General features: G+C 42.7%; 1 protein-coding gene across 5 annotated transcripts in view; it reads right to left on the minus strand.

Moving 5' to 3' along the window:
* ENTREP1 (endosomal transmembrane epsin interactor 1) overlaps positions 1-25,999 on the minus strand; it is a 183,228-nt gene that overhangs the window by 125,537 nt on the left and 31,692 nt on the right. For 2 of the 5 annotated variants that reach the window (XM_060199730.1, XM_060199727.1), the window contains exon 1: positions 12,230-12,877. The exons of 1 other annotated variant lie outside the window; for it this stretch is intronic. In XM_060199730.1, coding sequence (XP_060055713.1) covers positions 12,230-12,640 — 411 coding nt within the window. In that variant the 5' untranslated portion in view covers positions 12,641-12,877. Of the gene's footprint in view, positions 1-12,229; positions 12,885-25,999 lie in introns of those variants that run through there. 2 more of the 5 variants (XM_060199728.1, XM_060199729.1) reach the window with 2 other exon arrangements.

Below are 25,999 nucleotides of genomic sequence, written 5' to 3' on the forward strand. Positions count from 1 at the left end.
CCACTGATTCACAAGTACTGCTTATTAAGAACAAGTCAGTAAGAATTTTTACAGTGTTGTTTCAAATTCAAACCTCACAACTTGCAATGAATTCTCTCCATTCTCACCGGCTGAGTGCAAACCATTCAAAAACATCAAACTAGCAGAGAGTGAGTCTGCCCACTTAAATCAAGAACCAAGCCACACTTGGGCAATTGAGGAAAAGTTTCTTAGTATTCTATTATGTTTTGACTTTATTATATACGTTATTTATATTGCCACCAGGGTTATTGCTGAGGCTTGGTGCTGGCTCTACACATCCACCACTACTGGCTGCCACTTTTTTTTCCTTTTTATTTTATTAGATAAGACAGAGAAATTGAGATTTGAGGGGGTAACAGAGAGGGTGAGAGATAGAGAGATACTCACAGCCCTGCTTCAATATTTGTGAAGCTTCCTCCCTGCAAGTAGGGAGCTGGGTCTTGAACCCAGGTCCTTACGTGGTAATGAGTATTTAACCTGGTGTATCACCACCTGGCCCTCCAAATCCATTATAAGTTGCCTGCCTTAAACCGGGATCCTTATGCCGGTCCTTGTGTTTTGTGCCATATGCACTTAGCCCACTGTGCTACTTAGCCCCCCACCACATTTCAAAGGAGACAAAAGTGAGACTTGGACAAGTAAATGACTTAGTTTCATGGATTTCAAGTCCCAATTTGCAGGGTCCATGTAGCCCACACCTAGAAGGTGAGCTGCACACACCTTGAGGTTTCTAGACAAAGGTCCGTTAGAGTGAGGACATAATATGTCGAGTTTAAGGTGATTGATTACAAGGATATTGTATCTTGATTTATCTCATTGTTGTTGGATAGGATAGAGAGAAATGGAAAGAGGAGGGGAAGACAGAGAGAGGGAGAGAAAGATAGATACCTGCAGATCTGCTTCACTGCTTGTGAAGCAACTCCCCTGCAGGTGGGGAGCTGGGGGCTTGAACCAGGATCCTTACACCAGTCCTTGCGCTTCGTGCCACGTGCGCTTAACCTGCTATGCTACCACCTGACTCCCTAAGCAATGTTTCAGTAAACATCCACATATATTTAACCTTAAAAGCAAGTGCTTTTAAGTCAGGGATTCCTTGGATTCCCCCATAGATTCAATGGGCCTAGACCTCTAATAGGCCCCTCTCTCCACCATCATTGGTCACTTCCATCAGGGATGTCATTATAAGCCCTCTCATGGGCTTCTTCAGGCCCATACCCACACTATGCACTAACAATGGCAAGGACTACCCCACTCTCCAAAGGGAGGCTGGGTAATCCTACCTTGCCACTCACGGAAGACTGGTCCTAAAATGAGTGCAGCCTAGAATGTTCCCAGCTCTGAACATGGACTGCAAACACAGACTGGCAGGGACTCAGAGGTTATAGATGCTCCTCTGCTAAATATGAATAAATGTGGGCCCAAAGTCAGATTGATGCAGTAAATAGCCAATTATATTTATGTAATTTCTTCAAGTTTGACACCTACTCTCCTACTCTCAACTTTGACACCATCTTCCCAGACAATATTTTTAGTCCACCTGCAGGTCAGCTATCAAGCTCCAGCAAAAATTACCAAAGTTGTGAACCCCTAGGAACATACCTAACATAGACTTCCTAGCTTCTATCTACCCTAAAGTCCTTATTTCCATCTGTTCTATTCCTACTTTATGGTCCCTACTTTATATCTTACTGCATTTCTGCCATCTTTTCATCCTGAACTCCCTGGGCAGATGGCCTTACTAATGTGTCCCAGAACCTCACCCCTCCAGAGCCCTACCCCACTAGGGAAAGACAGAGATAGTCTGGAGGTATGAATCAACCTGCTAATGCCCATGTCCAGCAGAGAGGCAATTACAGAAGCCATAACTCCCACCTTCTGCACCCCATAAAGAAATTTGGTCCAATACTCTACCACTAGAGGAAAATGGGTCTGACAATGGGTGCAGCCTAGAATGTGATCCAGATAGGATCACAGAATGTGAGCTCAGACCTACAGGGATGCAGATGTTACACATGCTCCTACACAGAATATAGGCCCCAGGTTAAATCAATGGGGTTTACAATTAACAATATGTATATACTTTTTCCATATTTGGGATCTACTCTGTTCCCTGATACATATTATTCTACTGCTAATCTATGTATATGCCTTAGGACAAAAAAATGGATGGATTGTTTGTCAAAAGTTGCTGTTCCTAAACACAGAACTTAGATAAGCCAAGTTGTAAATGTTAGTGTTATCTTATAAATAAAACCTTTATACTGGGGAGTCGGGCTGTAGCGCAGTGGGTTAAGCGCAGGTGGCGCAAAGCACAAGGACCGGCATAAGGATCCCGGTTTGAACCCCGGCTCCCCACCTGCAGGGGAGTCGCTTCACAGGCGGTGAAGCAGGTCTGCAGGTGTCTATCTTTCTCTCCTCCTCTCTGTCTTCCCTTCCTCTCTCCATTTCTCTCTGTCCTATCCAACAACGACAACAACAAAAATAACTACAACAATAAAACAACAAGGGCAACAAAAGGGAATAAATAAAATAAAATATTTTTTAAAAATAAAAAATAAATAAATAAAAAATAAAAAAACCTTTATACTGGCAACTTTTAAGTGTGTGTGTCATTCTTCCCCATCTTCCCAGCATGACTCAAAAAAAATCTGAGGAAGTGGGCCAACTGGTTACTTGTAATATATTATATATGATACTTACTAGAGTGTCTCGCAAAAAATATGGCTTGTTCACTTTATGTTAATTAAATGCTATCTTCATCTTTAAATCGTTAATAAAAGTTCTAGTATGTTCCAGGCCTGATGCTATGACCTCACATCGAAGCACCAGCATGTTATATGTCCTCTAATTACACCTTCATTAAATTATTTCTGGACAAAACATCATCCCATCCATTTTCTAGATTCAACACTGAGGCTAAGAAGCTCAATGATTTGCTGGAGAACTTATAGATGTGACTCAGTTGTCATGCAAATTAAGGACTGAAAAAAGTCAATATAGGCTTTACTTAAAATACAAAGATAAGTTGGAATCATTTAGTGAAAACTTGAAAGGACAGAAAGGGATACTTGCAAACTATTTTTAAAGGTGAGGAATTGACAGTATGTGTAAAAATAGAGAGAGATGATTTATTGATGATCTCCCTGAGCCATATATTTTATAATGACTTATGAACAAGAAGTAATAAATTCTAAATAATTAATAGTATGTCCTACCATTTATTGACGTATGTGTGTGTGTGTGTTAATTTTGTGTGTGGAATGCTGTCCTAAACTTCTGTTTGTGTGACAGTTCCATTATTTTCCAGCGTAGCTTACTAGAAACTAAAATAAATATAGACATATACCAAGCTAAGATTTACCTTGCATGTTCACAAGCAACAATGGGTATTTCTCCTGTCACAGAGCAAACTCTACCCTTTGCCTTGATACACATTCAACTGGGTTTCCTCTATGTCCTTTGAAAAAAAAATCACTCTATTTTAGATTAGTTGGGAAAAAAATACATAAATATCAAAGAAAAATTCAACAATTATGAGAGATGGTTAAACTGGTAAAGATGGGAACTGGGCAGAAGCGCAGCTTGTTAAGCGCACCATGGCAGCCCTTGGCTCCCCACCTGCAGGGGAGTCCCTTCACAGGCAGTAAAGCAGGTCTGCACGTGTCTATCTCTCCCTGCTCCTCTCTGTCTTCCCCTCCTCTCTCCATTTCTCTCTATCCTATCCAACAATGATGACATCAATAACAACAATAACTACAATAATGAAAAACAAGGGCAACAAAAGGGAAAATAAATATAAAAAATTTTAAAGAATAAACTGGTAGAGACTTCAGAATTCTTGCATTATTTCCCCCAATGAACCATTAATTCATTTTTGCACTGTGTCCCTACAAGAGGTTTAATTTTCACTGATATCTCTCTAAAAAAGAATGGACTATTTCCAAAGAATCAAGCACTTAAGGGCAGGATAAGCATGACTTAGTGACTTAAACAGACATGAATGCATGCACATGAACAAAGATACTAGGTTCTCAGGGAAGAACAAAAAACAGTCCCTAATTCTTTTCTGCTTGACTGAAATATCTCCCAAGGATCATATAAGTCACGGAAAGCAGGAGGTGTGTGTGTGTGTGTGTGTGTGTGTGTGTGTGTGTGTGTGTGTGTGTGTGTGTGTGTGTTTAAAAGGAGAGACACAAACCTATTCTACCTTTTCTACTTTTTCAGGTCTGACAGGATAGCAGGCTAGAGCTCCCATAATGAAGGTAGAATCTAAGCATTATCAAATAATCATGTTTCCACATCAGAAGCCAGTATATTATGGCCTAAGCATGTTCATAGGGATCTTCCTCTGCCACTCACCTAATGTCAAACTTCATATATATGAGACAGAGAGGCAGAAAGAGTGAAAGAGACCACAGCTTTGCAGCTTCCTTCACAAGGATGGACTTGAACTTGGGCCAAGCACTTAGCAAAGTAGTGCACTATCCAAGGGAGCTATTTATCCAGCCTCAGATTGTTTATCAGAAGTGTCGAATGTCTTAGCTTCAGGAACTTTGGGTGTTGAGTCATTAACCAAAGATGCCAGGAAGAAAGTAAATGATCATAGTGCTCAAAAACAATGAGTGAGGTACACTAAGAGTGTTCCCTTCAATTTGTTGAAAATATTTATACAAACTTTGGGGAAAATGAGTCTTTATAGAACTTGTTAATCCTCAAATATATAGGAAAATAGATTAAATACACTGTCACAGTTCAGCCAAGGGAAAGAAGCCTCAAAGGCTCAGGGTCAGTGGTATGGAACTATCTCCCATTATCTTTTTTTTTTAATTTTTTTATCTTTATTTATTTATTGGATAGAGACAGCCAGAAATTAAGAGGGAAGAGGATGATAGGAGAGAGGCAGAGAGACACCTGCAACACTGCTTTACCACTCGCAAAGCTTTCCCTCTGCAGGTGGGGACTGGGAGCTCGAACCTGGGTCCTTGTACATTGTAGTATGTGCGCTCAACCAGGTGCATCACCACCCAGCCCCTATCTCCCATTATCTTATAGTCTTATAAATCACTAATAAAAATAATTTTTTAAACTCAGTCTTGAGGTGAGAATACTCACTGAAATATAAATGGAAAATATATTCTTGGGGGGTCGGGCAGTAGCGAACATGGCGCAAAGCACAAGGAGTAGCTTAAGGATCCAGGTTCAAGCCCCTGGCTCCCCACCTGTGGGGGGGGCGCTTCATAGGTGGTGAAGCAGGTCTGCAGGTGTCTATCTCTTCCCTCTCTGTCTTTCCCTCCTCTCTCCATTTCTCTCTGTCCTATCAACAACAACATCAATAACAACAATAATAATAACCACAACAATGATAAAACAACAAGGGCGAGAAAATAGCCTCCAGGAGCAGGATTTGTGGTACAGGCACCGAGTCCCAACAATAACCCTGGAGACGAAAGAAAGAAAGAAAGAAGGAAAGAAAGAAAGAAAGAGAAAGAGAGAGAAAGGAAGAGAGAAGGAAAATATATTCTTGGGCCATAAAGCATGTTTAACAAAACAGCCCTTTCAAATGAGTATTTCTTCTTTGAATTTAATTTTGTGTCAATTATACACACAACATTTTTACTGAAGGCAAAAGATTTGTCAGTTTAGTTGATGTCACAGACTGGAGCATATAATGGATAACCAGAGCTTGCAATATGAGGATAGCCATCTACTCTGTTCTACTTGCACCTAAAGTAACCTTAGACTTAAGTTGGCACCGCCACTCATCTACCTAGTTTCATAGGCCAATAATACTTCTGAGTGATAGATAAAACAGGGCATATAAACACAATGGAATAACACTGGGCAAAGAACGATATACATGCCACGACAAGACTGAACTTGAAAACATTATGTAAAGTCAAAGAATCAGTCACAGAAGACTGCAAGTAGTATAACTCTTTTTAAAGGAAATGAATAAATTCACAGAGACAAAACAGAGATTAATTGGTGGTTGCCTGGGATAAGATAGTCCAGAGGGAAATTACTGACTGCTAATGGACACAGGGTTTCTTTTGGCATTGATAAAAAAAATTCTAAAACAAATTGCTGGGCAGACAACATAGCTCACTTGGACAGTGCGCTGCTTTGCCATGTGTACAACCCAGGTTTGAGCCTAGCCCTCATCATATTAAAGGAAGCTTTGATGCTGTGGTCTCATTTACTCTCCACTTCTATCTAAAATAAATAAGTAAATAAAATGAATTGCAACAATGGTTACAAAAATGTGGAATTTACTAAAAACCATTGAATTATATATGTTAAGTGAGTAAACTGGGTGGGAATGCTTATTACATCTCAGTAGGGCTGTTATTGGGCAGGGGGAGACAGCATAATGGTTATACAAACCCATTCTCATGCCTGAGGCTCCTAAGTCCCAGGTTCAATCCCCTGCACCACCATAAGCCAGAGCTGAGCAATGCTCTGGTGTTTCTCTGTGTCTCTCTTTCTCTGCATCTCTCTCAAAAATAAAATTAATTTTAAAAAAGGGAAAAAAGCGCACGTGGCGGAAAGCGCAGGGACCGGCTTACGGATCCCAGTTTGAGGCCCCAGCTCCCCACCTGCAGGGGAGTCCCTTCACAGGCGGTGAAGCAGGTCTGCAGGTGTCTATCTTTCTCTCCCCCTCTCTGTCTTCCCCTCCTCTCTCCATTTCTCTCTGTCCTATCCAACAATGACAACATCAATAATAACAACAGTAATAACTACAACAACAATAAAAACAAGGGCAACAAAAAGGAAATAAATATTTTTTTAAAAAAGAATACTTTAAAAAAAAGGAAAAAAGAATTAAAAAAACAAGAATGTTATTTAGATGTATTTCCGTAGTCTACACTACATAATTTTAAGTTTTTGTTCATTAAATCCTTTGTTTAGCTAAGATTTACAATGTGTAAACTGATTAGTTGCAATGTGCTAGTAAACCCCTCTTTTAGAAGTACACACTGAGGGAGTTGGGTGGTAGCACAGTGGGTTAAGCGAAGGTGGCGCAAAGCCCAAGGACTGGCAGTTGAAGCCCCTGGCTCCCCACCTGCAGGGGAGTCGCTTCACAGGAGGTGAAGCAGGTTTGCAGGTGTCTATCTTTCTCTCCCCCTCTCTGTCTTCCCTTCCTCTCTCCATTTCTCTCTGTCCTATCCAACAACAACGATATCAATAATAATTACAACAATAAAACAACAAGGACAACAAAAGGGAATAAATAAATAAATAAATATTTAAAAAAAATTTTTAAAGAAGTACACACTGATTTTTTTTTTTTTGCCTCCAGGGTTAACACTGGGGCTCGGTGCCTGCACTACAAATCCACTGCTCCTGGAGGCCACTTTCTCCTTTTTTGTTGCCCTAGTTGCCCTTATTGTTGTTATTACTGTTGTTGGATAAGACATAAATCAAGAGAGGAGGAGAAGACAGAGCAGGAGAGAAAGATAGCCACCTGCTGACCTGCTTCACCACTTGTAAAGCAACCCCCTTACAGGTGGGGAGCCAGGGCTCGAACCAGGATCCTTGTGCCAGTCCTTGCGCTTTGCGCCATGTGCATTAACCCACTGCCCCCACACTAAGATATTTTAATAGCTAAAATTTATGATACTGGGAATTTGCTTTAAAACAACCTAGTGGAGCTCTTGCAGGTTGAGCGCAGCAGAGTGTGTGTGTGTGTGTGTGTGTGTGTGTGTGTGTGTGTATGTGTAGAAGCTATACCTAGAAGTCTTAAAATTTTGTAAACTAATGTTAAATAACTAGTAATAAAATTATTTTAAAGATAACCCAGTGGGAGTTGGAAAGGGCAGTGGGCACGGGTATCCATGTGTTGATAACTGTAACAATGGTTAAATGGGAGTTCATTGTACTACTCTTTCTTTATTTGCTAAAATTTTAAATTGTTGTAATAAGATATTAAAAGTGGGGGTTCTTCTTAAGATGACTTCTATGCTATATCTCTACTCTCTATATATTTTCTTTTTTAAAAATATGCACATGTTGCAAGGACTGGTGCAAGGATCCCAGTTCAAGCCCCGGGCTCCCCACCTGCAGGGGGTTCACTTTGCAAGCAGTGAAACAGGTCTGCAAGTGTCTGTCTTTTGCTCCACCTCTTTGTCTTCCCCTCCTCTCTCAATTTCTCTCTGTCCTATCCAACAACAGCAGCAGCAACAACAACAATAATAGCAACAACAATGGGGAAAAAGGATGACCTTCAGGAGCAATGGATTCATAGTGCAGGCACCAAACCCCAGTGCTAACCCTGGAGGAAAAAAAAAAAATATATATATATATATGTATATATATGCACATGTTGAACTATTTACAGATGAAAGTACGATGTGTCTGATATTTTCTTCATATTTGCAGGGATAATCTGACCAATGGACTAGGAAGCATGAAGAATTTAAGGATAGAATCCTTAAATTAAATCCTTCTGGATCTATCAGAATATATAGAGCCAGGAGCAAAGCCAGAAAGAGTTACTGATGAAACAATCATTGTCTGCAGGTGAAGTATACATGAGGGTTGATTGCATGGCTTTTGAATATATTTTAAGATCCCTAATACAGAGTTTTATTTTAATCTCTCGCATACATTCAAAAGGTATGCTACTGATGAGAATTATTTTTCTTTTCTTTTTTTTTTTAAATACCAAGAACGTCGTGGTGCCTAGTGCTATTCTCTTAAAGCTGCACTATTCTGAACATGCAGTGTGTCTGCTAGTTCTGTTGTCATTTGCAAATCTAGAGGCCAGCCTCAAAAACAGACCACAAACATTAAGAAGAATGAACAGTTTCAGTTTTGCATATAGTACTGGGTGGGAAAGGCAGTGTATGGAAAATAACCCTACAGAATAGAATTTTGTACTCATTATTTTTTATTCTTATTTATTTTTCTTTTTTTAATTTTTAAAAAATATTTATTTTCGGGAGTCGGGCGGTGGCGCAGTGGGTTAAGCGCACGTGGCGCAAAGCGCAGGGACCGGCGTAAGGATCCCGGTTCGAACCCCCGGCTTCCCACCTGCAGGGGAGTCGCTTCACGGGCGGTGAAGCAGGTCTGCAGGTGTCTGTCTTTCTCTCCTCCTCTCTGTCTTCCCCTCCTCTCTCCATTTCTCTCTGTCCTATCCAACAACAAAGCAACGTCAACAATGGCAATAATAACCGCAACAGGCTGCAACAACTAGGGCAACAAAAAGGGGGAAAAATGGCCTCCAGGAGCGGTGGATTCATGGTGCAGGCACCGAGCCCAGCAATAACCCTGGAGGAAAAAAAAAAAATTATTTTCCCTTTTGTTGCCCTTGTTGTTTTTCATTGTTGTTGTAGTTATTATTGCTGTTGTTAATGTCGTCGTTGTTAGGACAGAGAGAAATGGAGAGAGAAGGGGAAGACAGAGGGGGAGAGAAAGACAGGCACCTGCAGACCTGCTTCACCACATGTGAAATGACCCCCCCACCACCACCCGCAGGTGGGGAGCCGTGGGCTCAAACCGGGATCCTTACGCTGGTCCTTACGCTTCACGCCACATGCGCTTAACCTGCTGCGCTACCACCCGACTCCCTTATTTATTTTTCTTGAAGGAGAGCTACAAGAGAAATATAGAAAGATAGACACCAGAGCCCTACCCAGCTTAGGTTTATGGTGGTGCTGGAGATTGAACCTAGGACCTCAAAACCTGAGGTATAAAGGTCTTTTGCAAAAGCCATTATGCTGTCTCCCCAGCCCTTTGGTAACCATTTCTCCGATAAAATGGGCTGGGGGCTGGGGGGGAGGAGTGACGACCTAGTTCCAAACAACAGGCTGTTTCCTGCTCTGATTTGCTGAATCTCAAAGACCAGAGCATATCACCTTGGGCGCTGGGCAGTAGTACCGTGGGTTAAGAGCACATGCAAAGTGCCGGCCGCCAGCATAAGGATCCAGATTTGAGCGACTCCTCACCTGCAGGGGGGTCACTTCTCTCCCCTCTCTGTCTTCCCCTCCTCTCTTGATTTCGCTCTGTCCTATCCAACAACAATGACAACAACAACAATAATAATAACAATGATAAACAACAGGGCAACAAAAGGGGGAAAATAGCCTCCAGGAGCAGTGGACTGTAGTGCAGGCACCAAGCCCCAGCAATAACCCTGGAGGAAAAAGAAAAAAAGAAAAAAGCCTTCATCTTCTGCCTAGTGGTATTTTATAAACACATATGTACTTCATCAAGTCCAACTGTAGTTTGACTGGCATCTAGTGCATTTAGCTCTGGAGTATTTACAGCCATATACATTTATGTCAGAGTTTAACTTTCTAGAAGGAAAAAAGGGGGTTTTAGTGCCCTACATTAGTTATCTTTGGGAAAAAAAACCACGAGATTATGATTTTACAAAGAGCAAATCCCTAAAAATGTGCGTACAGTTCATTTCTGGCCCATAGCATTTAGAGAAATTAAATACACTCACCATTTGGTCGAATTTAGACTCATGGTGAATCAAATTCCTGCCTAATTGTTAATACTCCTGTTAGAATTATCACAAAATACTTTTTATAGCACTGTAAACCAACATTAGTTTATCTTTAATACAAGAGAGTGCATTGTTTTATTTGGCCCTGAAAAATAAAAATGCGGACCAAAATAAATAAAGAAGTAAAGAAATGCACAGGGACCAGTGAGAGGGCCTAAAAAGCAAGGTCAGAAGCATGAGATGCCTCCCAGCATCATGATGCATAGATTGTGGACTCCATCCCCCCAGCGATGAAATACTTCAAAAAGAAAGCAAGTGGGCATGCACTTAAATGTGCAGTGCCTGGTCAAGTTTGAGACACAGAATGGTCCTTATGTTTTTACTCAACTACTTTGAATCCAATTAATTTCTCTATAAACTTAAATCTTGGACTTGAATCTGGGTCTGTGTGGACCTACAAAAGACACTTGTCAGGGACAGGCAATGGCGCACCTGGATAAGCGCTCACATTACAATGCACAAAGAACCAGGTTCAGGCCCCTGGTCTCCACCAGCAGGGGGAAAGCTTCACAAGAGGTGATGGAGAGCTGCAAGTGTCATTCTATCTCTCTCCTTCTCTATCTCCCCTTGCCCTCTCAATTACTTTGTCTCTATCCAATAATAAATAAATTAAATAAATATCAGTAGACAGTCTTCATACACTTAGTGCATATTATAGCATAGTCAAAACTATAGGGCTGACCACATTTCTAGTTTAGTTTGTTTTAGAAGTGGGGTGGGAGAGGAACTTTACTACTCTTCTGTCATCATCACTCTACAAAGACCTATGTTTCCAAGTCTTCCAGCTTCTGTCAAGAAGTCTGGATGCCGTGGGAGCTGTGAAATTGTTAGGAGGCAACGAAGAGTATCCTCCAGCGCTCACACGCCTGCTGACAGCACGTGAGGTGAGGCGAGGCATCTTTCACCCCCAGACCAGCCTACCCCGTTGGGGTCAGGATTGGGCTCCAAGGTGTTGCCGATACTTCTAGCTAGCTGCTCCACGCTCCTGGGCCTTTTGGTGTGCTCCTCTTTAATGACAGGCTAGGCTTCTCCAGAATTAAGTCTGCCCACCAGCCTGTGTGGCTCCAGGAACCAGGTTGGGGAAGGGGGGGGGGGTTGTTTAATGATCAGGTACGAGTTCACATTCACAACACACACTGTCATTAGCTCCTGCCCTGGTCCCCAGTATGGAAGTTGTCCGCACAGCGCATGTAGTTAGTTAGCTTGCACCAAGCAGCCTGGCTGCAAGATGAAGAAAGTGCTGTGACCCAGTCCACCTGTCACTCCAACCGCCTCCTGTCAGGCAGTCTGAGTACAAAAGAGCAGTGGCCTCAACCTTGCCCACTTGAACGCTGTCAGCGAAATACTCAGTGGCCCGAAGAAGTTGAATTTTTCTTCCTCCCACTCTCCTGCCACCCGCTGCCTGTCCTGGAGCACTGAAATCTGTTTTATGATATGCGTTTGTCAGGGGTAATCTTCGAGGCACAGACACTGCCCAGGTGCAGCCAAATTCACACACACACACACCCAAACAAACAACAAAAACTCCACTCCTCCTCTGACCTCCTCTAATATTCCTCAAAACTTGCACTGGCCCAAGGGGCTAAGTTCTCCAACTGCAATCCCGGAGGCCAACCCTGGGGCGTACATGGGGTGGAGGGCGTTGGGCTTTTGCTGGACAAGCGAGCCCTGGGGTAAGGGTGGGGGTGCACTCACCGAGGAGCCGGCCCAGAATGGGCACGAGTTCTTCACCTGCGGGGAGCTGCTCAGCGACAGCGCCCCGAAGCTGAGCGCCACCATGCAGCAGCCGAGGATGAGCTGCAGCAGCCCGAGCGACAGCAGCGGGCGGGCGGGCAGGAGCGCGGAGCCCGGCGCAGCGGCGGCGGCCCGGCGGGAGGAGAGCGCGGGCGGCGCGGCCAGCAGCCCGGGGGCTGCGGAGGCCGAGGCGGCGGCGCAGCGAGGCCGCGCGTGGGGCTGCACCGCCCGGGTCCAGCGCGGCCGCAGCGGGGGCAGCGGGGGCTCCTGGGCGGCGGCTCCCGCCGCGCTGCCCGGGACCCCGGCTTGCGGGCCGCCAGAGTAGCCCGCCACCGGGCAGCAAGAGCCCGGGAGAACCACGGGCAGGGACATGGGTGGCGGCGCGGGGAGCGGCCGCAGCAGCAGGGAGCGCGGGCAGCCCGGGCCCGGGGAGGGACTGAGAAAAGAGGGAGGAAAAAATGAGCGCGGCCCAACCACTTGCTGCGGCTACCGCCGCCGCCGCGCTCCTGGCGTCCGCCCGCCGCACCCACCTGCCGGCCCGCGCCTCTGGCCCGCAAGGGGGCCGCTCCGCCCGCTCCGCCGCCTCCCCGCGCCTGCGCCCCGCGCGCCTCTTCCGCTGGCCGGGGGCGCGCTCTCCCACCCCAGAATTTAAAGCAAGTACCTCAGCCGTCTGGAGCCTGTCCCTAGCCAACTCTCAAGGCAAGGGAACCCCGCTTTTTTATTATTATTACTATGGGGGTTTAATGATTTACAGTAAATACAGTTGTTGGTACATGTGTGAAATTTCTCAATTTTCTGCAAAACACTCAAACCCCCTGCCTAGGTCCTCCTCCACCATCATGCTCCAGGACCTGAAAGCCCTCCTCAACCTCCCCACCCCCAACTCCAGAGCTCTTTACTTTGATGCAATACACCAAACTCAGTCCAAGTCCTGTTTTGTGTTTCTTTTTCTTTTTATTTATTTTTAATGAGATATTAATAGTTTACAGTCAACAGTAAATACAGTTGTTGCTACATGTACAAAATTTCTCAATTTTCTGCAAAACACACTACCCCCCCCCCCCGCCCCCAGATCCTCCTCCACCATCATGGACAAGGACCTGAAAGTCACCCCCACCCAGAATCCTTTACTTTGGTGCAATACTTCAAACCCAGTACAAGTTCTGCTTTGTATTTCCCCTTCTGTTCTTAGTTCTCAACTTCTGTCTCTAAGTGAGATTATCCCATATTCATCCTTTTCTTTCTGGCTTATCTCACTCAACATGATTCTGTCAAGCTCCATCCAAGATGAAGTGAAGCAAGTGGAACCCGGCTTTTAACTTCACCTCAGAGCTAGACAGCAGGATGGGCTGCAAGTGGGGGGGGGGGAGCAGAAGGGGTAAAGTAGCTGGAGGCTTCTGGCCACCGACACCACATGGCACCCGGAAGTTAGGGGAAGAAGTCGGGTAGAGGGGGGGCAAAAGAGCAGCTAACTACCCAAAAGCATCCAGAAAAAAGTGGTCTGGGATGGGGAGTGGGGTGGTGGCCAGAAGCTGTGTCCTCCTCACCTTGACTTACGGGTTACATTAGGCATCAGCTGGTAAACATAACATCCCCAACAAAAAACAAACAAAAAAAAAAACTCTTACTACAATGCTGATAACACAGGTGGATAAAAAAATGCTAGTCCATTTTTTGTAATTTATAGAACCATTTTTAAACTATTTTATTTAATAAATCAGAGGGAAATTGAAAGAGAAAGGGGTGGAAGGGGAGAAAGACAGAAAGACACCACACCTGCAGCACTACATCAGCTTCTGAAGCTGTCTCCCTGCAAGCGGGAACTGGGGGCTTGAACCCAGGTAACACATGCATTTAACCAGGTGCACTACCATCCACCCCTCTATAAAACTGTTTAAATTCAGCAGGGAAGCAATTATAGAAGCCAGACCTTCAACCTTCTGCATCCCACAATGGCCTTGGGTCCATACTCCCAGAGGGTTAAAGAACAGGAAAGCTATCAGGGGAGGGGATGGGATACTGAGTCCTGGTGGTGGGAATTGTACAAAGCTGTACCCCTCTTATCTTGTCTTATGGCTTTTTCAATGTTTCCTTTTTATAAATAAAAAAAATAACTGTTTAAAAATGATATGCCTTTGTAGATGATGTTCCATAATAGTATACCCTTAGAATAAATTCCCTTTTAAAAGACAGGCTTATTTTTGAGAGAGAGAGAGAGAGAGAGAGAGTGTGTAAGATAGAAATGAGTCTGTCAGGAGTCGGGCGGTAGCGCAAGGACCGGCTTATGGATCCCCTTTCCTGGTTCGAGCCCCCGGCTCCCCACCTGCTGGGAGTCGCTTCACAAGCAGTGAAGCAGGTCTGCAGGTGTCTGTCTTTCTCTCCCCCTCTCTGTCTTCCCCTCCTCTCTCCATTTCTCTCTGTCCTATCCAATAACGAACGACATCAATAATAACTACAACAATAAAACAACAAGGGCAACAAAAGGGAATAAAAAAAAAAAGAAATGAGTCTGTCTTTCATATGTGAAATCCAACCCTCACTTATGTCTCCTGCTTAACAAGAATGAGCCATAACACCCCAAAAAAACCTGGGTTTCATAGAAACAATCCATGTATTGAGAGTGTACTTATCCATAAAATGATTATAGATTTCTCCAAGTGAAGAACCAGAGCAGTGTCATTTTGCAGTATCAGTTTCAGTGAAAGGCAGTTTGTTTTATCATTAAGGTGGAGATACTTACCGTTCATCCCAATAAACTAAAGGAAAGCTATGCCTTTCTAAGCTCTGCTTGTGAAGGCTTTATTTATTGTGATCATTACATACTTCAAACTATAGAGTTTTGTCTGAGTACATGTGTGTTTACATATGCACTTTTTGAATAATTAAAGAGCCTGTGACTAATAGTCCCAAGGACTTCTTTTACAGACTCCTAGTAGAACTAAATTTCAAATCCAAGAGAAAGAGCTGGGTTTTTTTTTTTCAAAATACATTATTTTATGCACTTTTTTACAATATATATTCTTTAATTGCAGGTGATATTAAAGTAATAATTTCTTGTGTGTTGAGTTTATAATTTTTAGTTCACACACAATCTCAAAGGTAGCTAGCTCATTTTTAAATTAGACTACAACACACAAATATGAAAAGTGTGATTGAGTCTTAAGAAATTGTTTCAGCTTAATGAATTTATTCCACTGGCTCCGTCTTTTTAAATTTTTTTTCTTTATTGGGGGATTAATGGTTTATAGTTGACAGTAAAATACAATAGTTTGTACATGTGTAACATTTCCTGGCCCAGTCTTAACACCTGAAATATGCCATTAAAAAATGCATTCTTTTCATCCAGGAATGTTGGTGCTAGAAGTCTGATATCCTTCTTCCTTTCCATGCTTAATGACTGGGTAGAGAACCTTCTAGCAATCTGATAGCCACCTGTATCTTGCTGTGGGTGCTAGTTACATAGGTGAGGTTCTAGCCTTGTGAGAGTTCTCCAGACTGCTCTCCACAGAGGCTGAACCAATTTACATTCCCACCAGCAGTGCAGAAGGGTTCCTCTGTCCCCACAGCCTCTCCAGCATTTCTTGCTGCTGTTCTTTTTGATGTATGCCATTCTCACAGGGGTGAGGTGGTATCTCAATGTTGTCTTTATTTGCATCTCTCTGACAATCAGTGACCTGGAGCAATGTTTCATATGTTTGGAAGCCTTTTGGATGTGCTGTTCATATCCTCTGCCCATTTTTGGATGGGGTCATTTGCTTTTTTGTTGCTAAGTTTGCTGAGCTCTTTGTATATTTTGGTGATTAGTCTCTTGTCCGATGTATGGCATGTGAAGATCTTCTCCTATTCTGTGAGGGGTCTTTTTGTTTGTATGATAGTTTATTTGGCTGTGCAGAAGCTTTTCAATTTGATGTAGTCCCATTGGTTTGTTTCTGCTTTAGTCTTCATTGCAATTGGGTTTGTTTCATCAAAGATGTCCTTGAGGTTTAGGTGGGAAAGTGTTCCACCAATGTTTTCCTCTAAGTATTTGATAGTTTCTGGTCTAACATCCAGGTCCTTGATACATTTGGAGTTGAATTTTGTTTCTAGTGAGATAAGGTGGTTCAGTTTCATTCTTCTGCATATTTCAACCCAGTTTCCCCCAGCACCATATATTGAAGAGAGCCTCCTTCCTCCATTTAATACCTTGGGCCCCCTTATCAAACATTAGATGTCCATAGGTGTGGGGTTTGCTAACTCTATTTTCAGCCACCAGGTTCCAGATGCTAGCATGATGCTGACCAGACTTTCCTGGTCAGACAACCCCACCAATATGTCCTGGAGCTCTGATTCCTCAGAACCCCGCCCTAGTAGGGAAAGAGAGAGGCAGACCTGGAGTATGGATCAATCTGTCAACACCCATGTTCAGCAGGGAAGCAATTACAGAAGCCAGACCTTCCACCTTCTGCATCCCATAATGACCTTGGGTCCATACTCTCAGAAGGTTAAAGAATAGGAGAGCTATCAAGGCGGGGGATGGGATACAGAGTTCTGGTGGTGGGAACTGTGTGGAGTTGTACCCCTCTTATCCTATGTTTTTGTCAGTGTTTGCTTTTTATAAATAAATAAATAATAATAATAAAAGATCCTAATCCACAAAGAGAAGGGTGAATGTGGGATGATCTCACTCATAAACTGAAATTAAAAAAAAAAAATAAGAAGAAGAACAAGAGGGAATACAAAGAGCAGAACTTGGGCTAGTTTGGTGTATTGCACCAAAGTAAAAGACTCTGGGGTGGGGTGGGAGGGTATTCAGGCATGCAGAGGAGGACCTAGGTGGGTGGTTAGACTGTTATGTGGAAAACTGAGAAATGTTACACATGTACCAATTACTGTATTTTACTGTCAACTATAAACCATTAATCCCCCAATAAGAAAAAAGATAGATAATAATCATAAATCCAATACCCATTTATGATAAGATCCTCCAGAAACTGGGAGTAGAAGGACAACATAATAAGACCACTATCTCCACTGTTATTCAACATAGATCTCAAGGTCTTTGCCACTGCAATCTGACAAGAGAGATGTATCAAAAGTACACAGACTGAAAATGAAGAAATCAAACTATCACTGTTAGCTGGTGACATGATAATATACCTAGAGAATCCCCAAAGACTCCACCAGAAAAACAACTACTGGAAATAATTAATAAATTCAGTAAAGTAGCAGGATACAAAAATCAATATATACTAATCTGTGGCATTTCCGTATACAAACATGGCATCAGAGGAAAGGGAAATGAAAGATGCAAAGCCATTTACAACTGAACCCCAAAAAGATAAAATACCTTGAGGTGAAGGACCTTTACAATGAAAACTATAAGGCATTGCTAAAAGAAATAGAGAAGGACACACAGATGTTGAAGAACATTTCTTGTTCCTAGATTGGAAGAATAAACATTATTAAAATGGCCACTCTACCATAAGCAATCTACAACTTCAATGCAGTCCCTGTCAAGACCCCAAGTCATTTTTCCAGCAAAGCGAACAACTTATGCAAAACTTTGTGTAGAACCACAAAAGGCCACGGTTGTTTACGTTTAGTGAATGAATTGTATCTCAATAAATATACACGTGTTGTTAAAATTCGGAGGCTCTAGCTGGCTGGGCTAGCTTCACGGGCGGGTAACAGAGACGACCAGAGACATACGGCTGGGCAGGGAAGCTGTATTTCTTTTTTCAGGAACAAGGATTCATAAACTAAACCAAACTAATCACCAAACAGAACTCTGCTGCCTCTTTCCCCCCGCGGCGGCGCCAAGCACTCTCGAACTCTGGAACTCTGGAACTCTCTCGGGGTTCCTAGGGGCAGAGCCAAGCAGGCCCGCAAAACTAGCAGGACTGATCCAATTTTCTTGGCGGGGGAGAGCTAGAACAACCCAATGTAAAGCATACAACACACATGAATTACATCTCAATAACTCTCTTATCAAATTTTATTAGATAAAAGAAAGTGAGGAAGAACCTGTGGAATTTTGACTCAGAAGGTTCACTAATGTAGGTGAAAATTCAAGAAAACAATAGTTGAAGTGTGTTGCATCATTAAGTGGAATCCAGTCCTCAGCTTTTCTCAAAATCAAAACCACATTTCCAGAAGAAATCCCCACCAATTCTTCCCACCCTTGTACATCTTCCATTCCTCAGACTCAAAGGATGAAGGTCTGCTGGGAAATTATGCCGATGCAGTCACATCTGCCATGTCCAGCCTATGATAGTGAGTTTGTATAGGTTGCATCTTTATGGCATCAATCTGTTGCTGCAAAAAGGCCATGAGCTTGTTAAGAATTATAGGACCGTGGTCTGGGAGGTGTAGCAGTGGATAAGGCGTTAGACTCTCAAGTGTGAGATCCCAAGTTCAATCCCTGGCTGCATGTGTACCAGAAAGATATCTGGTTCTTTCTTTCTCCTCCTCTCTTTCTCATTAATAAATTAATTAGAATGTTTTAAAAAATTATAGGACCTATTGTGAGCAGAAGAAGTAAAACAAACTAGGGTCCTACAACTAAGGGTAGACAGGTAAGGAAGGGGGAATGGTAGGATCATATCTTAAGTCTAAGGGAAGCAGTCAGTGTATGTGATGTCTAGGAGAACAGCCATTTGTCTTTGGGGGTAGTAAAGAATGTCTGTGGCATGGGTGATATTATAAAGGGAAACATCTTTAAATTGTTGACTGATAAAGGCATGGCTTATGGTGGCAAGACAAGATACCCCAGTTAAGTTTACAAGAATATGTGAATGTTGTTAATTCACATAGGTTGGATACGGAGGAACTTCTTACAGTTTAATACCTTACCATATGAACAGATGATTTCTCATATGAAGGCTTGATAGCTGTAATCACTTACTTGTGTTTGTCGAGAGAAAAGTTTAGGTGCTAGAAGAGGCAAAAGAGGTAAAGAACCTATCAATTTATTAGAAGGAAAATGGTTATCTATTTGTCCTGGAAACCCCATGAAGCTTATGGCAAAGCAGGAATGATGGTGTATGAGCTACTCTGTATCTGTGAGAGAAAAGGGCAGAATAATTAAATCCGGTTCTTTCCCTAAGACCTGCACAGACCTATTTCTTCCTTGACGAACCATGAATGCTAACGCATCCATCGCAGTGAGGAGTCGGGCATAATTTCCCAGCAAAGGTCCTTTTGTTAAAGTTTCACAGGTCACTTTTAAACTGATTTTTTACTTCCTCCCACTGGTTCTGAGAAGACCCAACCTGTCAGCTAATTCCTGGAGTATACTCTGCAAGCTTTCAATGGAAAGCTATTAAAGACTTTGTCCCTCAAAATATCCTTCCTGGCAACCTGTCTCTAGTTCTTGGCTTTTATAAAGAGAAGAGCTTCCCTGAGTGAGGCAGTAGACTCTGGAAGCATGGATTAATGTGGTGGCTCAGCAGCTGCTTCCCAAAGTGTGATCCACAGACCATGGAATCATTTGGATACCTGTCCAATGCAGGTTTATAGGCTTCCCCCACATTCACGAGATCTGACCCTCTGGATACGAAATCTAAGAACAGAGAATATTAGTGGATGCTACTAGTCAGACCCCAGAACTTCTCTTGGGGATATATATATATATATCCATGCATAGAAAGTTTGTTGGAAAGGGAAGGCAGAATATTTGGTTTAACAACAAACTTAGATATAACTATGCTGGAGAAAAGTAAGGTCAGTAAGCTTCACTGGTCCCTGCCCGGGTATTTGTCCTGCCAGGGAAGTGGTGCTACTTCTTGGTGAAACCCAGGAAGGATTTAGTTGTGCCACCCCACACCTGCTCTAGATTCTAATAGAAAGTTACTTAATGTGTATGAGCCAGTGCCAGGCTAGCATGGGGGTGCCTCTTCCCAGGCGCATACTCTCTGGGTTGGAGAGAACACTACAGGAGCCAGCCTGGGCTGCTACTCACTCAGTGATGCAAGGGAAATGACTCAGGAACCAAACACGTGGTGAGACAATGCAATGTCTTTTTTGATCAGAGAGCCATGGCTTTTAAAAGACAGACCCGGAAGTGGCAAGTCAGAAACAGAAATGGCTAGGAAAGGGGTGGAGAAAGGCTGGAAAGGTAGGAACTTCCTTAGCAATTGTTGTGAGGGTTTTAACTGGTGGTATTAATACTACCCTGGAGGCAGGGAGGGTCTTGAGGGTAGATAAAGAAGATAGATCAAAGGAATGGAATGGGTGGGGATCTTTCAGGCAAAACACTGATTATGTAGATAGGCCACAGTATCAGGAATGCAGGGTGCTTTGTTAGCCCTGCCAAGCTCAACAATTTCACACAATTTCCCGACAAGCCAGATATCCAAGTTTCTCAAGCTTCAGTTGCTTCACCTATCAAAGGCAAGTTCGTAACGCTTCCATCGACTAGAAGAACCAAGGAATCAGAGTCCCTGAAAACTGTTTTTGAAATTCATTCTCACCATCATGATTTCTCAGGTGACAAACAAGAGAGCAGAAACACACCCTACCACCACCCCCAACTAGAGAAAAAAAAAAGGTGAGTCTGGATGTGGAATCATTAAACCTGTAAACAAAATACCTAGGACAAAACCAAAGACTCATTATTCTAAACTTTAAGACATCATGTTCCATGGTCTTAGGTCTTTCCATGGAGTACTGTATTGTGTGAGAGATTGTGTTGGGGAAATGGAGTAACAAGGTAAATTATAACATTTCACTTTATAGAAAAGAGTTAGCAAACTGGGTGGGGGTAGATAGCATAATGGTTATGTAAAGAGACTGTCATGCCTGAGGCTCCAAAGTCCCAGTTTCACTCCCACATACCACCATAAGTCAGAGCTGAGCAGTGCTCTGGTAAAAAAAAAAAAAGGAAGAAAGAAAGAAAGGAAGGAAGAAAAAAAAGAAATAGTGAACCTTTTATTTCAATTACGAGTAAAGTGAGTGGGGGTAGATAGCATAATGGTTCTGCAAAATGACTCTCATGCCTGAAGCTCTCAGGTTCAATACCCCATAGCACCATAAGCCAGAGCTAATTAGGGTTCTAGTAAAAATAAAATAAAATAATAAAGTATGGAATAAAGACATAAAGGATTCCTGTTGCCACAAATAGGGTCCTAAGACAGATTTGTTTGCAAAGCACAAGGAATATAACCATATTTTGTTCATTGTTGAAATTAAACACTAAAATCTTTTGGTGCAAATTTCACAGAACAATCACAGCATGACAATTATTTTGGGGACCAGGGAGATAGCTCAATGGGTCAGAGTATAGGATTTGCATGACTGAAGCACTAGAGCTCCCAGGTTCAATCCCTGGAACCACTATAAATCAGATCTGAGCTGATCTCTGTTCTCTCATTCTCTCTCTCTTTCTTCTCTCTCCATTCCCCTCTCCTTCTATGTGTATATCACAAAATAAATCATCTTTTTAAAATTCTTTCTTAAATTTGTTTTTATTATCTTTATTTATTTATTGGATGGAGACTGTAAGAAATCAAGAAGGATGGGGCTGAGAGAGAAATACAGAGAGACACCTGCAACACTGCTACATCATTTGTGAAGCTTTCCCCCTGCAGGTGGGGACTGGGGCTTGAACCAGGGTCCTTGTACATTGTAGCATGTGCATTCAACTAGGTACACCACCACCTGGCCCTTTGCAAAATTCTTTATGGTTTACCAATTCCTGGGGAAAATCTTCTACACATATACATGTAATAAAGAGTGTCCTGTGAGTGTGTATGTAAAACCTTGTGATCTCATAGCTTCCAGTAAGCTGTACTTCACCTTTGCACAGAGGCTATTCCTTTGCTTTGGGTAAATCTTTCCAACAAGAATTTTAGTTATGCAAATGTGAAAGCAAGGAGGTCAGGCAGTAGCGCAGTGGGTTAAGCACACGTGGTGCAAAGCACAAAGATGGGCATAAGGATCCTGGTTCAAGCCCTTGGCTCCCCTCCTGCAGGGGGGTCACTTCTCAAGCAATGAAGCAGGTCCGCAGGTGTCTCTCTTTCTCTCCTCCTGTCTTTCCCTCCTCTCTCCATTTCTCTCTGTCCTATCCAACAACAACAACATTAATAACAACAATAATAATAACCACTGTGGGGCAGGCACTGAGACCCAGCAACTAAATTAATTAATTAATTAATTAAATAAAATGTGAAACCAGCCCTCATAATACAAACAAGGATGGTCAGGGAGAAGTGGCATGAGGACACACAGACCATGTGTGTCTTTGCCTGGTGTGAGTAGAACTTCACATCCATTTCCCTGAAGGAGCTCTCTGTCTGTGTGCTGTCAGATTCACTGGGGAGCTTATACAAATATATACAGAAAATGAGGTTTGTAGTGGGCTAGGCCTCTACAGACATATTAAGTAAAAGCTCTTCAGAAGTTGGATTCCTTAGAAAGTTCTTTAAAAGTTCTCAGAAACCAGGAGGCCAGGTGGTGGCACACTGAATTAAGCCACACAGTGTGAAGCACAAAAACCACAGTAAGGATCCCAGCTTGAGCTCCTGGCTCCCCACTCACAGGGGGGTCAAATCCGTGAAGCAAGTCTGCAGGTATCTTTCTCTCCCTGTCTCTTCCCCTCCTCTCTCAATTTCTCTCTGTCCTACCCAACAACAACAAAATGGAAAAAAAATGGCCAGGAGCAGTGGATTTGTAGTGCAGGCACTAAGACCCAGCAATAACCCTGAAGGCAAAAAAAAAAAAAACCAATAAAAGTTCTTAGAAAGCAATATGCCTTTTGGCATGTGGGTTTTTTTTTTAATGTTTTCTTTTTTGTATATTTATTCTTATTCTTATTCTTTCTTCCCCCCCCCCCTCCAGGGTTATTGCTGGGCTCGGTGCCTGCACCATGAATCCACTGCTCCTGGAGGCCATTTTTCCCCCTTTTTGTTGCCCTTTTTGTTGTAGCCTCGGTGTGGTTATTATTATTGCCATTGTTGATGTTGTTCATTGTTGGATTGGAAAGAGAGAAATGGAGAGAGGAAGGGAAGACAGAGAGGGACAGAGAAAGATAGACACCTACAGACCTGCTTCACCGCCTGTGAAGCGACTCCCCTGCAGGTGGGGAGCCGGGGGCTCGAACCGGGATCCTTACGCCAGTCCTTGTGCTTTGCGCCCACATGCGCTTAACCCGCTGCGCCACACCCGACCCCCTTATTCTTATTCTTATTCGAGAGATAGAGAAAGGAAAACACACAGAAAGACCAGAGCACTGCTCAATTCTAATTTATGGTGGTGCTAAAGATTGAACCTGGGAACTCAGAGCCTCAAGCAGAAAAGATTTTGCGTAACTATTATTCTAGTGTGTATTCTTTTCAGTAATTACTCATGAAAGAAAAGATCTCAGCTCCTCCCCCCCTCTCCCTCCCAATAAAAAAGAGTCAGCCAGACTAAAAACCATATGGTTATATCAATACATGCAGAGAAAGCCTTTGACAAAATCCAACATCCCTTTATGGCCAAAACACTACAAGAAATGGGAATAGATGGGAAATTCCTTAAGATAGTAAAGTCCATATATAGCAAACCTACAGCCAACATCATACTCTGTGGTGAAGAACTGGAAGCATTCCCCCTCAGATCAGGGCTGCCCACTATCATCACTATTCAACATAGTGTTGGAAGTTGTTGCCATAGCAATCAGGCAGGAGCAAGGAATTAAAGGGATACAGACTGGACAAGAAGAAGCCATACTCTCACTATTTGCAAATGAAAGGATAGTATACATAGAAAAAACTAAAGAATGTGTGGCCAGGTGGTAGCACAGCGGGTTAAGCCCACATGACGCAATAAAACAACAAGGACAACAAAAGGGGAAAAATAGCCTCCAGGAGCAAGGGATTCATAGTGCAGGCACAGAGCCCCAGTAATAACCCTGGAGGAAAAAAGATAAAAAAAAGAAAAACCTAAAGAATCCAGCAAGAAGCTTTTGGAAATTATCAGGCAATATAGTAAGGTGTCAGGCTACAAATTGACATACAAAAGTGAGTGGCATTTCTCTATGCAAACACTAAGGTAGAAGAAAAAGAAAAATCCAGAAATCAATTCATTTTACTAGCAACAAAAACAATAAAATATCTAGGAATAAACCTAACAAAAGAAGTGGAAGACTTGTATACTGAAAACTATGAGTCACTATTCAAGGAAATAGAAAATCATACCAAGAAATGGAAAGACATCCCATGCTCATGGATTGGAAGAATTAATATCATCAAAATGAATATTCTCCCCAGAACCACATACAAATTTAACACAATACCCATCAAAGTTCCACAAAGCTTCTTTAAGAGAATAGAACAAAAACTACAATCATTTATCTGGAACCAGAAAACACCTAGAATCACCAAAAAAATCTTAAGGAAAAGAAACAGAAATGGAGGCATCACACTGCCAGATCTCAAACTGTGGTAACACGGCGACTATGGATGGAAGTCCGGACACAGTGCTGACCTCAGCCTTGGCGACAGAGTGTACAGTGGTCTGCCCAGGCGCATGGGGGACTGTGGGCAGATCCATTCTGTGCTGATGTACAAAGAAAAGTACAGCCAGCTGGAACTTGCCCTCTGTGGCTGCGGCTTCTTCTCCTGGTCAGAAGCATCTCAACAGAGGTGCTCCAGGCACCCATCCGCCATGGCTATTTCTCCTGGGAACTGAACACGTGTGGTTCTGCTAGCCTATCAACTTTTAAACCACTCTACAGCCATGAGCAACCTTTACTAGAGCTGATAATTGTTTATCTTATGGGACTAAACTTTTGATAACTATACTCAGACCTTATGGACCTAGTATACTCTTAACCCTTGAGGATAAATGCTTATTTTGTCTTTTACCTGTTTCACCCTAATAAACCTTGTATTGTTTAAACCAGTTCCCAGATCCCACTGTGAATCCTTTCACATGCTGCAGCAGCCCCAACCAAAACCCTTCTTAAGTTAAATAATAACACAAACTATATTATAAAGCCATCATCATAAAAACAGCCTGGTACTGGAACAAAAATAGGCACACGGACCAATCGAACAGAATTAAAAACCCAGAACTAAACCCCTACACCTATGGACATCTAATGTTTGATAAGGGGGCCCAAGGTATTAAATGGAGGAAGGAGGCTCTCTTCAATATATGGTGCTGGGGGAAACTGGGTTGAAATATGCAGAAGAATGAAACTGTACCACCTTATCTCACTAGAAACAAAATTCAACTCCAAATGTATCAAGGACCTGGATGTTAGACCAGAAACTATCAAATACTTAGAGGAAAACATTGGTGGAACACTTTCCCACCTAAACCTCAAGGACATCTTTGATGAAACAAACCCAATTGCAATGAAGACTAAAGCAGAAACAAACCAATGGGACTACATCAAATTGAAAAGCTTCTGCACAGCCAAATAAACTATCATACAAACAAAAAGACCCCTCACAGAATAGGAGAAGATCTTCACATGCCATACATCGGACAAGAGACTAATCACCAAAATATACAAAGAGCTCAGCAAACTTAGCAACAAAAAAGCAAATGACCCCATCCAAAAATGGGCAGAGGATATGAACAGCACATCCAAAAGGCTTCCAAACATATGAAACATTGCTCCAGGTCACTGATTGTCAGAGAGATGCAAATAAAGACAACATTGAGATACCACCTCACCCCTGTGAGAATGGCATACATCAAAAAGAACAGCAGCAAGAAATGCTGGAGAGGCTGTGGGGACAGAGGAACCCTTCTGCACTGCTG

This window comes from Erinaceus europaeus, chromosome 10, assembly GCF_950295315.1.
Source record: "Erinaceus europaeus chromosome 10, mEriEur2.1, whole genome shotgun sequence".
In the NCBI taxonomy this organism is placed as follows: domain Eukaryota; kingdom Metazoa; phylum Chordata; class Mammalia; order Eulipotyphla; family Erinaceidae; genus Erinaceus; species Erinaceus europaeus.